Source organism: Sander vitreus, chromosome 12 (genome assembly GCF_031162955.1).
Source record: "Sander vitreus isolate 19-12246 chromosome 12, sanVit1, whole genome shotgun sequence".
In the NCBI taxonomy this organism is placed as follows: Eukaryota; Metazoa; Chordata; class Actinopteri; order Perciformes; family Percidae; genus Sander; species Sander vitreus.
In genome coordinates this window covers 17,299,441-17,315,010 of record NC_135866.1, presented here as the reverse complement: position 1 = coordinate 17,315,010, position 15,570 = coordinate 17,299,441, and the positions used below count along the sequence as shown (strand labels likewise).

Genomic DNA, 15,570 nt, shown 5'->3' with positions numbered 1-15,570 from the left:
CACTACCTTATTTAGTCATTAAATTAATAGCCTACATATTTTTGTTGTATCTCTTTTCTGTGTTGTAGTTTGTAGACGGTCCCTAACCACTCGTCTTACTGCCGTCTCAACACCTGAACTAAACAGAGCTGAATTAGCACAACTTTTATGCATTTATCTACTGCAGTCAGATTCACTGTGTTCACTCGGAAGGAATCTCTTCACATGGTTAGGCACTTTTAATGACATTTTGAACATGTTAAGAGGCTAAAAACAAGTTTAAAACTTGCCCTGTTTAAGCCTGTTGGGTGCTAACGCTAGCAGGAAGCTAACACGGTGTAGGCAGCACCGATTGTTTTTGTTTTTCTCGCTACTGACTCCAAATTTACAAACAACAGAGCTACGTGTTGAAATCGACCGGAATTGTCCTTTAAGAGACGGGGTGCAGAAATGAGTTCACTGTACTTCTGCATAGATTAAGACAAGGGGATAATCTCTCTTTCATATGTTTTGATATGTTTCCTTTATTAGCCTGACATAAGAGAGAGGCAGTAAATAGATGTGACTATTATCTCTCTATAACACAGATGGAAAAACTTACATAATTTCTTGCTTTACTTTGAGCTTTTCCTGCTGTTTATTGCTTTTAACTGATTGTCTTTTCAAGGTGAGAACCATGTGTTGAAGTTTACCCAGATTCGAACCATGAGCGATAAAATAATGGTCAAGTGGGAACCCTTCTGGCCTCCAGACTTCAGAGACCTGCTGGGCTTCATGGTGCTCTACAAAGAAGCGTAAGTAAATCATCATTAACAATCAGACTTGGATCTCTGCCAGACTAATATTGTGTTCAACTGCTTAAGTACTTTATAGATAAGAAAGCGATGTATAGACATATATATATATATATATATATATATATATATATATATATATATATATATATATATATATATTAGTGCTGTCAAACGATTAAAATATTTAATCGCGATTAATTGCATTAATGTCATAGTTAACTCGCAATTAATCACAATTTTTTTATCTATTCTAAATGTCCCTTGATTTCTTTTTGTCCCATATTTTTTCTCATTTTAATGCTCTTAACATGGAAAAGTGGATCGGCCTGCTTTGTGCTTTTGTCGCCTGGTTTGACGAGGGGGCGGAGAATTCTCATCAGCTGTGTGCTTGGCCATCAAGTGGTATTTCAGACTGGACGTGCTGCGACGATAGCTCAGTTCACAACGACAAAACACACAGATCACTTTGGTCTTGTCAATGGAACCACTTGGCAACTTTTTAAAAGTAAACTTTCCATTCAGAATCTTATTAGCATCCGTTTCGGCGTCTCGCGCTCGCCATTCACTCAAAACGTAGCGTTAGCCTACTACTCTTTGGCCGGCTTGCAAGCCCAAACAAGTGTGTGCGGCGTGCCTGTTGTTTTGTTTCCGGTCTAGCTAGGTCCGGTGTGGTGTTGTAGTTTTTCTAACGTTACTAGTTGTTGCAACAGCATGTGAAAAAAACTACAAAGTTTGCAAGGCCAAAAAGAACGTTAATCTCGTGATAAAAAAAAAAAAAACATCAATTTGGTTATATGGGTTTCATTTGAATTAATTTGAAGAGACTATTTGTTAGCTCTCATTTGTTTGAACCTGCAGTACTAATTGCAGTACTTTGTAGGGCTGCCACTTTTTTTTCACTTCACTCTTTTTTTTCTTTTTTTATGAATAATACCTACAGAGTACTGCAATCAGGAAAATATCCTCCCTTTGAACCAGCATCATTTTGAGGGTCTCTCTGACTGGTCAGATAAATACAATGATAAATTGCTGTAAAACTAATCCTCACACTGAAACTCAATATCCTTTCTCAACTGGAATACAATTTAGGCCTACATATAACAATTGTTTCTTTCGTATACTGTTATTGTTTTCCCCAACAATAGACCTTTTCAGAACGTAACCGAGTTTGACGGGCAGGACGCCTGCGGCTCCAACAGCTGGGTGATTGCTGACGTGGACCCTCCTCGTCGAGCCACAGAGGGGGACAAAGAGCAGTTAGAACCAGGTCATCTCATCCTGCCACTAAAGCCCTGGACGCAGTACGCCATTATGGTGAAAACCCAGCTCTCAGCCTCTGACGAGCACCAGGTCCACGGAGCCAAGAGCGAGATCATCTATGTTCGCACCAACGCCACCAGTAAGACTGATTGATTGAGATTTGTATTGTTCACTGGTTCTTTAGTTACACCCCCTTGATATATTTTAACAGTCTATTGGATTTGGAATCAGTCTGTACAACCTGTAACTTAATGTGTAGCTATTATCACTGGTTCTGCTTTAGTTTCCACTGTACTGTAAGTTCCTGAACCTAAATTTCAGCAATTCTCAGGAGGTGGCACTAAATCTAAGTTACAGGTATTCGCAGAGACATTGAATGTAGAGTTGTTCTAATACCGATACCAGTATCGGAAAAAGCCTCCGATACTGCCTAAATCGGCGAGATGAACCCATCTTAGCCCCGAAGAAAATCAACTACTATACTTTAGTAGTTTTACTGGAATAAAACAGCCGTTTGCTAATGTTAGCGCTCCGCTAGCTCATTAACAGGCCAAACTGGAAATTAATTCTTCTTTGTCACTCTAAAAACAGTAGCCTACACAGAAAGTTGGACTGGCAGCTACTGTTTTTTAACAGGGATGAAGAATTAATTTCCGGTTTGGTCTGTTCGCAGAGAGTGTAACAGAGTGTATTATCGTATTGTCAGTCCTATCTCCACAGCGCTGTGTCAGTGATAAAAGGAGTGTAATGTTACTCAGAGCTAACGTTAGCAAAATGTCCACAATTTCACAATAATTTACACTGGAAAATCCCACCAGTGAAACGGCGATGTGTTGCCAATTTAAGTTTGGCTACTGTTTATACTGTTACTTTACTATTTAAAATGTCTTTTATTTTACTAAATTGTGGATGCACAGTTTTTTGGAATTGTTATTTATTTCTAGATGTATTTACTTATTTTGATATGATAGCAATCATATCACATCCATACATGGTTAGTGGTATACAGCTGTTAAAAAATAAATAAATAAATATACAGTATATATTTTAATGCATTGGAATCAGATCGGTACTCGATATCGGCTGATGCACAAGTTTAGGTATCGGAATCGGTATCCGGAAGGAAAAAATGGTATCGGAACACCTCTAATTGAATGCAATTAATGACTCTTAAATGTTAGTGAAAAAGCTAACCACTGTGTAGAAGTGTGTTTATGTATACAGGTGGTATTCTGATTCAAAATACCTGACATTTTACAGTGAAGTTGTGGTTGCATATGTATGTTTAGTACATATCTTTTTGCAAGTATAAAAGAAACAGCTACCTGAAGCATTGTTTTTTTTTTATTGACATTTATGAAAAATGTTCCAAACAGTGGAAACCCAAGGTTGAACCTCAAACCTCAAAGCCTTACAGGTTAGTAAAAGTTGAGGTTATTAGGAGCTCCAGGTTACGGCTCGTGAAATTCCTGCAGAGGAAAAGGTCTATTTCTTCTCCTGTGCTAGAATTAAAGTATTTTTAGGATTGACTTGAATACACATTTCTTGTGGTGTTACTATCATTGACTAGTGGACTCAGTGTTATGTGTGTCAGTCTGGCAGCTGCCAAAATGTCCTTGGCACAAGAACAGGGAAGAGGAAGACAGATGGCATGATCTGCCTGGGGTGCCACCGACCAACAGGGTGCTACTGTGTGCAAGGTGTCTGCATCAGTCTGTCACACAGCAATCATAAATCTCTTCTCCAGTACTTAATTGTACTTTGCCACCCACAGTGTGCGTTGTGTGCAGTTTGAGTTTGTCGCAGTCAATATTACCTGTCTAACCGGCTTCCTTTAACACAATGTGCTCTTCCTTCCTGATAAACCACATCAAACATGGCATCCCTCGCTCACACGAAACAGGCCTCCAGCAGAGACGCATCACTCAGTCAGTCAGCCGTGTCAAGGGAGGGTTGTTTTCTGTCCGTCTAGCAACCGCTCCGGGTTCCTGGTCTGTGTCATGTCTAACCAGCATACCTCATCAGAAGGGCAAAGCTGTTATTACAAATAAGCTGTTGCTGGACAGTGTGGTCGGACCAGTGTGTTGCATCGTCATGAAACGCAGACAACGCAATCGCACTGTGACAACGAAGCTCGGGTTTTTGATATCCCAACGCACCACACCTTCCTCCCAGTTGTTCTCCTCCACACACACTTTTCTTATGAAGTACAATTGTCAACACTTTGTTCAATGATATTTTTGGTCTTCTCAGAACTCCTAAACCACTTCAGGCCAGGACACTTTTAAGATGTAAAGTGTCTTTTATTTACCTCCCACTCGGAAATCTGATTCATACATCAACTCAAAAGACTGCTCACCAGACAGTCAGATGTACGGTGATGCCAGTAAGTGTTCCTGCCACATGTAGCTGGTGACCTCTTTTTGTACTAGCACAGAAGACGCACTTCATCATCTGCCCACATCTGATGCAAATCAGAGATCACAAAGCACATTTAGATGTATAATAGGATAAAAAACTATGATTATGTAGCTGCAAAAGACATTTTTAACTGCATTTAATTCTCACCAACAACAAGCACTTGGTACCCCATCCTGCTTTTGCAAATCACACAGTGACTCATGTTTATCATGCCTCCTGTGTTAGTGCTGCTAATCTGTGTTCACTAAGTAGGATTGAATTAAGAAAAGAAAAATATGTCACGTTTCTTTTGCAACTTGAAAATACATTTTCCTGTAACATATATGTATGTAGAATGTAACACTGTTATATAAACATTGTCAACATGTTACAACTGATGTAAAAAATCAATTAAGGCAATTCTATATCGCTCTATAATAAGGGTAAGAAAAAAAAAATTCAATGAGAATGTTAAATTGACTTCTTATATTTTTATATAAGAATACTTCTTACATTTCAAGTATTATTTGAAATGTATTTTCTCACAGCCACATTTTAAAATATTCAAAATACCACACCTTCCAAAACTACTGAAAACCAGAAGTGAAACAATTCTGTTGTTGTTTATATTACAACAAACAAAACAAGGCTCTCTTCTGCGCTAGCCAGAGTGCAGAAAGTACTACTAAAAATGCAAACAAACAAACAAAATTTGGACATGCAGCACTCATTTTAATCACTCAGATGTACAAGAGAAAAACACATATATATCAAGTAGTGTAATAAACAAAAACTGCGAATTCCCAGAGCAGGCAGCTGTTGGTCACAGAGCCAACACCCTGCCAGTAAGTGTGTTTCAGTAGTTATACTGTAACGTGAAATGCAAATTAGAATGAAAGGGTACTTCTTCCCTGCTATCTTTAATAATTTCCAATGATTCATTTGTAGAAATAAGCTAAGTGTGACACCAATGTATCAGGATTTTTCTAGATCTAGCGCTTAGATATTCTTTTGTGTTTCAGGACTAAAAGTTGTTTTCTGTAGTGAAATAAAAAAAATGTTTAACTCACTTAACTGCAGTATTGTGATCAGTCGAAGTACATGTAATATTCTTACTTTACTTAGCTGTACAATCAGCTCATGGTTTAATATACTGGCTTTTCTTTTTTTTATAAATTGACCAAAGACCTTTTTATTACTGAATATTAGCTTGTCAACATTTTCAGGCTGCAGTTTACACTGCTGCCCGTTCAGTGTTATTGTAGGTCATTTAAGTGTCTCAGCTGACATTTGACACCAGAGTGGATGTATTCATAATGTAACCTTTACATTGTTTTAATGTGTGTACCTTTTTTCTCACTTATTTCTACTTTGTATTTTTAAGATATTTATGCTTTGTGTTTTATGTTTTTGTTGTCACTGTTAAGCAACCAGCTGCCCTTCAGAGACAAATACAGGGATTGATGGATAAACAAACAAAAGTATGCTTTAAGAGGCCCTTATTACTTGTTAAACCTCTGTATTTGTGTGACGTCTCCCCAGAACCCTCAGTCCCACTGGACCCCATTTCGTCGTCCAACTCTTCCTCCCAGATCATCCTCAAGTGGAAACCTCCCAACGACCCCAACGGCAACATCACTCACTACCTGGTCTTCTGCCAGCGCCAGCCTGAAGCCAGCGAGCTTTACAAGTTTGACTACTGTCAAAAGGGTGAGCCACATTGTTTATCGTCAGCCTGTTGTTGTGTCTGCTTCTGTGTTTGTGGTTTTATGTGTCTGAGAGCGAGAGAGAGAAAGAATGTCTTTAGCAATCTTTACATTGGCAGAAGAGCTCTTCTCAAAAAGCTCTTGGCTACTTCAAGTTGCTCCTGTCTGCTCCCAGGACACTCTGTGATGACTGTGATCTGAATCTACTTGATGAGTAATCATATCAAGATTTTATTTTAGATTTTCCAAATATAAATAGCGATCCACATTATTTACAAATTAACAAAACAGAAGTACACAATCAATCAATGAGGCTTTGCTTACTTCATGTACATAAAACATTATCAAGACTGACATACCTAAAGTCAACACATCTTCCCCTTTTTTCATTTTTCATTAGCTGTAGAAGCCCTGGCAGAATTTTCTTAACCCAAAGAGTCATATTTTTAATTAAATGAAAACATTAAAATCACTAAAGCTGGAGTTAAAATGTCCAAATGACAACAGAAATATGTCTAAAACACACTGTTCATAGTGTCTCACTCTCAGCAGAATGGACCGAAAAAGTACAGCAGAAAAGCATCTGTAGAATTTGTTTTATCTTTGAGAACATTTTAAGCACAGTGACCCCTTGTGAATTGAACCGAGTGCTACTCTGTACCCACCGAGCAAGAAAATAAAGTGCAATTAAGTTGAATCGTTTGTTTGCGTAGTATTATGTCGCTTAAACTATGTAAAACCTGGCACTAGGACATCAGGATCTTCCTCTCACTCCGGCTCGGGTTCAGGCAAAGTTCAGCTGGGTTATTCCTGTCACAGCCTGACCTACGTGGATTCCCTGCCATCAGTGCCCTTCTTTGTCAGCACACAACAGAGCCCAAACTTACCTCTTTTAAACTCCCATAACTCCCACACATCTGGAGAGATGGGAGTCTGCGGGGAAGTTGTGTCACTGGTAATTTATCTCCAGTAGAGAGGGTGAAGACCAGGGGATGCCAATGATAGACATGCCCCTCAGGCGTGCGTGCGTGTGTGTGCGCACGTGCGTGTGTGTGTGTGTGTGTGTCTGAGCGTGTGTGTGTGTGTGTGTGTAAGGACTGTGTACTTGGATACTTTTGCATATAACTGAGTTATGTTTTTGTCGCAACAGTCATTCCATTCTGTCTGACTGTATCTTTTTTTCTCTGGTTGGCATATCTGACTCCATTTCACCAGGGATGAAGTTGCCGTCACGAGTGCCCACTCAGGTTGACAGTGACGAGGAGCAGAAATGGAACCAGACGGAGGAGCAGGGCCCGGGGACACGATGCTGCGCCTGCCCCAAAACCGACAAGGAGCTGAAGAAGGAGAAAGAGGACTCAGAGTACCGCAAAACCTTTGAGAATTATCTCCACAATGAAGTCTTTGAGATCAAGTAAGACAACATTTTTAAAAAAATTAAATGTAAGAAAACTGTAGGGTTACTTAACTTTGGGTTTGAGTCAAGTTGGATTAAATCAGAAAGGCATTTCTTTTCTTTGTGTTCATGTTGTCAAACTCGATCCAGTTCAACATAGCTTTCAGTTTAGCTTCCCACACAAATAATTAAATCTCTCATGCACCATCTTTTGTTTGGTATTTGTATCATGCTGAGCACTTTCATGAAAAAGCAGTATGAGTATTTGGACTATTTCTAATAATGTTACTAAATTCTTCTATAATGTTGTATTTAAGTGTTACTGGAGTACCAGGGACTCAGCTAAAACTTAGTGTCAGACACTGTATCCGATAAGCAGTTCTCATGGAGAATACTGGCAGTTTAACTCCTTTTTTTATCATTGTGGCTCCAACTACTGCTCCCTGCAATCTCCATTATCTAATTCTTTTTTCATTTTTTTTTTATTTTGCTTCTATCCTCTGAATGTCCAATGCTGTTTTTAAAACTTAAAAACTTGCCTTGCCTTGTTTAGACGCTCAAGAGAGCGACGCTCTGTGGTGGGCATCGCCAACCGAACACAACCCTTCCTCACCACCGCCCCCAGCCCTCCCCAGGGCACAGGCATCCCCGAGGACGAGGAAACCTTTGAAAGCACAAAGACAGTGGTTACCGTCCACGCCCACGCCAAGGAGTCCACTGTCATTTCCGGCCTGCGCCACTTCACCAGCTACCAGATTGAGGTCCACGCCTGCAACCACCTGACCGACCCAGCCCGCTGCAGCATGGCAGCGTATGTCAGCGCCCGCACAATGCCTGAAGGTACGGAGTTAAGCGAGATGAATGCTTCTGTGGGGGCTCTACGCAGAGCTTACGCCGTAGCCTACGTAAGTAGCCTGAGGTTTATACTTGTGCGCTGGTGTCTGCATCGCTCTAGCGCATCTCTTTAAGAGAATAGCAGAGCCGGCATGTGTGTATGCAGGGGAGTGTGTGGTAGAGCGAGTGAGAGAGTGACGGGGTTTAGTTTCAGAGCGAGTACTGGCTCTGGAGGCATAGACAGAGAAACAAAGTCTGCATCACCGCGATGTGTAGTTACATTTTTTGAGAGGTGCACGTCAGGCTTCGGCGTAGGGTTCGGCTTAGGGTCCGTATCTACATGTACTTATGTACATACCTACAGCGTGGATTTAACGCAGAAGCATAAATCCTGCTTTGTAACTGTTTCTAAGGAGAGGGAGAGTGTGGGTCTATGTAATAAAACCACATCACCATCAAGAGGGTCGTAGCTGCCTTAGCCTAGAGATGTTGGTGATTTGAATCGACTGTAGCTCCGAAGCTCTCAAAATGTGTGGCTTTTTATCCCCTCTCTATCACAGATTGTTCCTCCTCTGAATCTTGGTAAATAAAAAAATAAAAACTCACATCTTAAAGATTCTGATCTGTTTGTTTGGCAACAAACAACTTGTTTATTCACAATGCAACTTGTCCACCAACAATTCAGTTGGCGATTCGGGTGTGTTCTAATGTGTCCTCAAGCAGAGATGAAAAGTGAGATACAGAGGTCTGGTAAACTCCCAGATTTTTTTTAATTTTAAACTTGTCATCAACTGCCTGTTTCAAAAAGAACTACGTTAAATTATAGAGGTAATTATATATATATATATTTATTTTTATTTTTTTGATAATGATTTAGCTTTTTGGCAGTTTGGCGTTTGTTTAACAGAGGACAGTGTAAAGACAGACAGGACGCCGAGAAAGAGAGAGCGAGAGAGAGAGAGACCATTAGGCCAGCTGGATGCCTCTACATCTCACCTATTTACGCCAAACAACCCTGAGTTTTAATAGAAATATGATTCATGAAACCACGTGACTTTGTTCTCCGCAGACAAAGCTGATGACATCGAGGGTCCCATCAGATACGAGGTGGCAGAAAATGCAGTGCATGTCACGTGGCAGGAACCGGTGTCTCCAAATGGTATGATCATCCTGTACGAGGTCAACTACAAGAGGCTGGGAGACACAGAGGTGAAGACACGCATTCTCTCTTCCCCCCACACACACACACACACACACACACACACACACACACACACTCTCGTTGGGTCACTCACTGGGTACATTAGTTCACTGTGAGTTCACCACAACACATAAACATACGCTCATTCGTACTCAGAAAGCACTGTTTATATTTCCCTTTCTCATTGAACACAAGAGCATGAGTTACTAATGAAAGACAATTTACCTGAGAACCAAATTAAATGTATCCATCTTAAAACTATTCATGCAGGACCGACAAATAAGAGAGGCAATACTTATTACTTGACTTGGATTTCGAAATTTGGCCTTGGGGCCTCCCTAATGTCATTTGGTTGCTAAACTTAATAAAAATGTAATTTTAGTGTTGCACCATGTTTTAGTTGCTATGGGGACAGGTCTACAAAACATCTGGCTGATGCTGCAGACTGTTATTTACTGTGGAAAACATTAAAAAACAACTCAGATATTCCTACAGGGGAAACACTAAAACATGAAACGCTATCCTATACAATGAGTCAAAACGTTATTTTAAACATAGAAATGATGAAGCAGCCATTTGCTGTTCCTCGTTTGTTGTCCACTGCCTAAACCTCAGCATTGGTCTTCTGCAGGAGCTGCACTACTGCGTGTCAAGGAACATGTACAGAGATACCCGGGGCTGCAAGCTGAAAGTGATGCATCCTGGGAACTACACGGTGAGGATCCGGGCCACCTCGCTGGCCGGGAACGGATCCTGGACCGAACCCACGTACTTCTACATCCAGGATTCAAGTAAGTGTCCATTTGCCATGAAGACAAACCAAGACAAAACTTGAGCTGTGTTCCAAATCCATACAACATTCAGATTCTATACAGAATGTCCCACATACTAATAATCATACTGTTTTAGCAGGTAGTACACAAAAACATCAACATACTTTACCATTTTATACTAACAGTACACAGTGTGACATTGGATGTCACTCAAACAGCAACTTTGGAAAGCTACTGACAATTAAACTTCACATCATCAAAATTGTTTCCCTAATAATTAACTTCTACTTATTTTTTGGTTTTTAGAGCTGGTTTACCACCACTCTATTTATCTAATTTATTTCCAGCTCTGAGCAGCTCCTTGCAGAAGCCTCGTGTGACTTAGTCCTCTTAACCTTTATGTCAAGATCAAAAGATGCTACCAATTGTACTTGAAGCAGATAATCTTCACAGAGCTGCACATTGATCCTAGCTGCAGTTTAATGTGTGGGTTTCATAAGAGCTTGTTTTTGTTCTTCACCTGAAATGTGACTCTCTGTCTATGGCCGGATGTCTTGAACAGGCGATCCGCTCTACGTTGTGAAGATCATTATTGGACCGATCATCTGCTTTGTCCTGTTGCTCTTTGTGGCCGTGGCAGGATTCGTCATGTTCAGGAAGAAGTACGCAATCAGCACATTCTGTTCAATACTGTTGCTCATTTTCAAATTATTTTGTATTGTCTGTTTTTATTAAATACTTATCTCTTTTTCCTTCTAGTCAAACTCAAGGACCTAGTGGTCCCATCTATGCCTCTTCAAACCCAGAGTATCTCAGTGCTAATGACAGTAAGTAAAGGGTTTCAGCCATTTCAATCAATAGAAGCTGACTTTTTTATTTTTTAACTTTCATAATTTTGATTTTATGGGTTTATGGCGCTTTACTCAAAAATATACCTACACCTCTGAGCTACAGTAGCTAAGGAGGTACTATATGGGGACCACAAGAACTGTGATTGGTCATCTTGGGCTGCTTGTGTTTTGTCCTACAAGTTTCTGATGCTGGTAGAGATTGCTGATAGGGAAAACAGCAGTAAGCAAGTTTATGAAAAGACCTTTTTCAGTAACACACACCTGGCAAATACATCTCCACTGTAAACCCTCTGTTCACCACAGTCACTGCTTCTTTCTATCACAGTGAATTAAAGATCATTTCAAAGCAGTCGTCTCCAATACAGTAACAAGAAAGGTCATGGTCACTATTTACAAATAAGTTCAGGTGCAGAGATTTATAAATTGTCTTAAATCACTTTATTACATTTTAACACTGGTAATTGTGATACGTTCCTTGTTTTTACTCTTAACTGTCTGCTTTTAATGTCTTTACATGCACTTAGGGAATGTGATTATTCCCAGATTTCAGGAGTAACCCTATTTCTGAAACTTTGTGAATGAAAAATGTAATTTTTCCTGAAAGAAATTCTGTTTAGACAGGTAGATTTCTCTCGTATTATTTGGCAAATGGTTTGATAAAGTCAGTGAGTAAATATTTTTGCTCTGCTCAACTTCGTTAGTAAAAAAGAAAAATGCCCAAAATCTCTTCAAGCTGCAGCACAACGTAATATTAACCAGATTTTCTTTTTAACATTTAATTTACATAAAAATAAGGCTTTGAAAGATGCAGGGGAATAGAAGAGAAATCTGACTACTGATGAACTGCATTATCACATTATTAACTAACTTGGCTGGCTTTCTTATGTGCATGTGAACTCAGTCATTATAAGTTGCATGTGTAACATGTTCCTGTTAATTTTGCCTGCAGTGTATGAGGAGGACGAGTGGGAAGTGGGCAGAGACAAGATCCACATTTTGAGGGAACTGGGTCAGGGCTCCTTCGGCATGGTCTACGAGGGCATCGCCAAGGACATCATCAAGGGCGAGGGGGACATGCACGTAGCGGTGAAGACGGTGAACGAGTCGGCCAGCCTGAGAGAGAGAATTGAGTTCCTGAACGAGGCCTCGGTCATGAAGGCCTTCAGCTGCCACCATGTGGTAAGGAGAGACAACATTTTCTGAAACTTGCCTTGTACATAAACACGAGGCATTATTGTGTCAGTTTTTGTTACTGACAATGTGTAAAAGTGCTGGGTAGGGTTTGAATCTATGAACCCCACCGGAATGTTTTAACTGTCAATAATAAGACACAGTACCGATCTAGAAAAGTAAGTACTAAATGTCCCATCATGGCCAAATACCAGACCTGTCCCACATTTAACTGCCAGTTGTCTGTCAGATAATTCCACATGTATTCAAACCAGACTATACTGTGTATTGAAATTCCTCCATGTCTCCCAGGTGCGTCTGCTGGGCGTTGTGTCTAAAGGCCAGCCCACCCTGGTGGTGATGGAGCTGATGACCCACGGAGACCTGAAGAGCTTTCTGCGCTCTCTACGACCGGACGCTGAGGTAATGAGATTACAACACTCACCCCCTGAATCACAAACCCAAGTGTTTGAGATATGCTCATATTTGGTTTGGGTTTAGTGACCTTGCAACAGTATACAAGCAGAAGTACTCTTATCTTCTGCCATGCGCTTCTTTTTCTTTTCACTTCTTTTATGTAGATAAATGGTGCAGTAGTCATTTGTTGCATTTTTTTTAATCAGTATTTCTCAACTATCAGTGGTTTACACACACACACACACACACACACACACACACACACACAAACACACACACACACTGACTCACCCTAAGATAAGTTAGGATCTGCTTTGGCACTAATATGCACTTGAAAGGTGCTATATAAATACACTTTACTTAACTTACTTTACATGTAAAAGCGCAGTGGTTCCTCAACTTCTATCCTCACAACAGATGTATAAACAGTTTAAATTAACTGGCAGTTAACACATTAAGTAGAGTTACTTTTCTGCTGACACATTTCACTCCATCTGCTGTTTCCCTCCTAGACAGATTGTTGTGGATTCAGGACTAAATCACATCTACCAAATGTAATAGTAGTAGTAGACAAGAAACTGTGTGGCTAAATATGGATCTATTTGTGTGGCGTTAACACAATAACTGAAGCTGCTATACCGTTTCAATTATCGTTGCACAATAACTAAATTCCACATTGATTTTACTTTTGATAAGTGTCAACTTCTGAAGTGTGTAAATAAACAGATGGCACTTGGATTGGAATAGGAGGACGAAGGACTAAGCAGTTGGACAAAGGAGTTTAGCAGTTAGCACTAAAGTCAGCCAGCCAGTCAGTCAATCAGAAAACATCACACAGGCTTGTTTGGAGATGAACAGCAGGCCTCCAAACTGACTGAAAAAACTTGCTACTAAGCTGTTGTGTCAAGTCAAGTGTAATAATTAACTTTTGGTTATAATAAACCTGATTATTTTTCTTTATGCTGTGGGATCTAAGAAGTAACAAGTATTTAAGTATTAAAACCATAGACTGTATATTAATGGACAATGCATCCGGTTCGGCGAAGTGCGGCAAATGCGGAAGTGCCTTAAACCTGCATTCTATCTGAATTCCAGCAGGGGGCGAGACGTGCGGTTGCAAAAGGAGGTCGGTTTCTGTAGAAGCCTATGAGAAAGTGTCCCACTTCTCACTTGATTTATTACCTCAGTAAACATTTTCATAATGAGTTTATGGTCTCAATCGGTAGTTTTAAGTCCTCTGCAACACAGAATGATGTTCATTTTTTAAATTATGGTCTCGTTGATTTTAAAGTCTGCGATAAAACGGGGGGTGTTTTAGGGCGTGGCTATGATGTGATTGCCAGTGAAAGTGTGTTACGTAACGTGGAGTGTAAGGGCTCCTCCCTCACGCTTCCCTCTTGTCTAAAATCGTCACATCCACAACCAGGATGGCTGCACCCGTAATGGCAAACTTGACGACTCATAGCAGATCTCCACAAACCAATGGGTGACGTCACACATGCTCTGTACACTAATTAACAGTCTATGATTAAAACCTAGGTTGGGTAGCAAAACATGAGTTGCTGACATGAAAGCATGTGTGAATCTCTGTGTTAGCAGATCAGATATTGAAAATCTGTCTTGTTTCCCTCAGAACAACCCCGGGCGTCCACCGCCCACTCTAAAGGAGATGATCCAAATGGCCGCTGAGATCGCGGACGGCATGGCTTACCTTAACGCTAAGAAGTTTGTCCACAGAGACCTGGCAGCCAGAAACTGCATGGTAGCTCACGATCTTACCGTCAAAATAGGAGGTGAGTTTTAGCACAAAAGAGTTTTTGACAACAATGGCAGACAACAATGCATGCTGCTACTTACATCACTGTGACAGCATATATAATTTGAAATTGATATTTACCCACATAGGAGCCATTTTTGAGATACAGGTCAATTTAATATTGTTACTGTAGTGTGTACACTAGGTGTCTTCTTTTCCAGTGTAGAGCAAATGGTTGCCGAGATGCGTTTACTGGATGCATTAATTTACTATCCTGTCTATGCAGCCCCTCTGTAGCTTCAAATTTGAACGTAACAATTATAACCCATATATAATTAAACCGTACATTACATAATTTGTGCAGAACAGGCAAGAGAACCAAACCGGCTAACCTCAACAACAGCATTCAAGTCAAATTAATTTAGATGTATTTATTCAACATCTTCAACATAAAACCCGTCATTGTGGAGTGCTTCACAAGGTCAATAAAATAATCCAATAGATTACAACCTGAATAGAGTGACACTGAAAAGCATTAGGGAATAAGTGGGTCTTAAATTACATTAAAATGTATTAAGCCCTTTAAGCATAAAAAGTGTACACATCAGTGAATGCAACTAATAAAAATCATCTTCACCTCCCAGACTTTGGAATGACCAGAGACATCTACGAGACGGACTACTACAGGAAGGGAGGGAAGGGCCTGCTGCCCGTCCGGTGGATGGCACCTGAGTCTCTGAAGGACGGAGTCTTTACTGCAAATTCTGACTGCTGGTCAGTGACAACCTCTGATTTTGGGTTTGTGTGTTGGTGTAGATGCTGTACATGGTATACTGTAACATGGTGTTGAGTGACAGCTGGTGTCAAGCAGTATCTTAAACAAGAGAATTAAATGTTAAGAAATCAGGGTTTGTGGAGGACATTCACAAAACTTTTTCTCATTTATCATACAGCATCCTAGAAGATTATACAAGTAAAGAATAAAAGTCAGCTCATCAGTAGTAGCTTACTCAGTGATAAAATACAATTT

At 40.2% G+C, this 15,570-nt stretch overlaps 1 protein-coding gene across 1 annotated transcript in view; it reads left to right on the top strand.

Annotated features, from left to right (window-relative positions):
* insra (insulin receptor a) overlaps window positions 1-15,570 on the top strand; it is a 72,121-nt gene that overhangs the window by 52,067 nt on the left and 4,484 nt on the right. Inside the window, exons 7-19 of the mRNA XM_078264192.1 lie at window positions 647-773; window positions 1,922-2,175; window positions 5,979-6,146; window positions 7,358-7,556; window positions 8,092-8,378; window positions 9,442-9,581; window positions 10,205-10,364; window positions 10,909-11,008; window positions 11,106-11,173; window positions 12,147-12,376; window positions 12,680-12,790; window positions 14,418-14,577; window positions 15,185-15,314. Of these exons, the coding sequence (XP_078120318.1) occupies window positions 647-773; window positions 1,922-2,175; window positions 5,979-6,146; window positions 7,358-7,556; window positions 8,092-8,378; window positions 9,442-9,581; window positions 10,205-10,364; window positions 10,909-11,008; window positions 11,106-11,173; window positions 12,147-12,376; window positions 12,680-12,790; window positions 14,418-14,577; window positions 15,185-15,314 (2,134 nt within the window). The remainder of the gene's footprint in view (window positions 1-646; window positions 774-1,921; window positions 2,176-5,978; window positions 6,147-7,357; window positions 7,557-8,091; window positions 8,379-9,441; window positions 9,582-10,204; window positions 10,365-10,908; window positions 11,009-11,105; window positions 11,174-12,146; window positions 12,377-12,679; window positions 12,791-14,417; window positions 14,578-15,184; window positions 15,315-15,570) is intronic.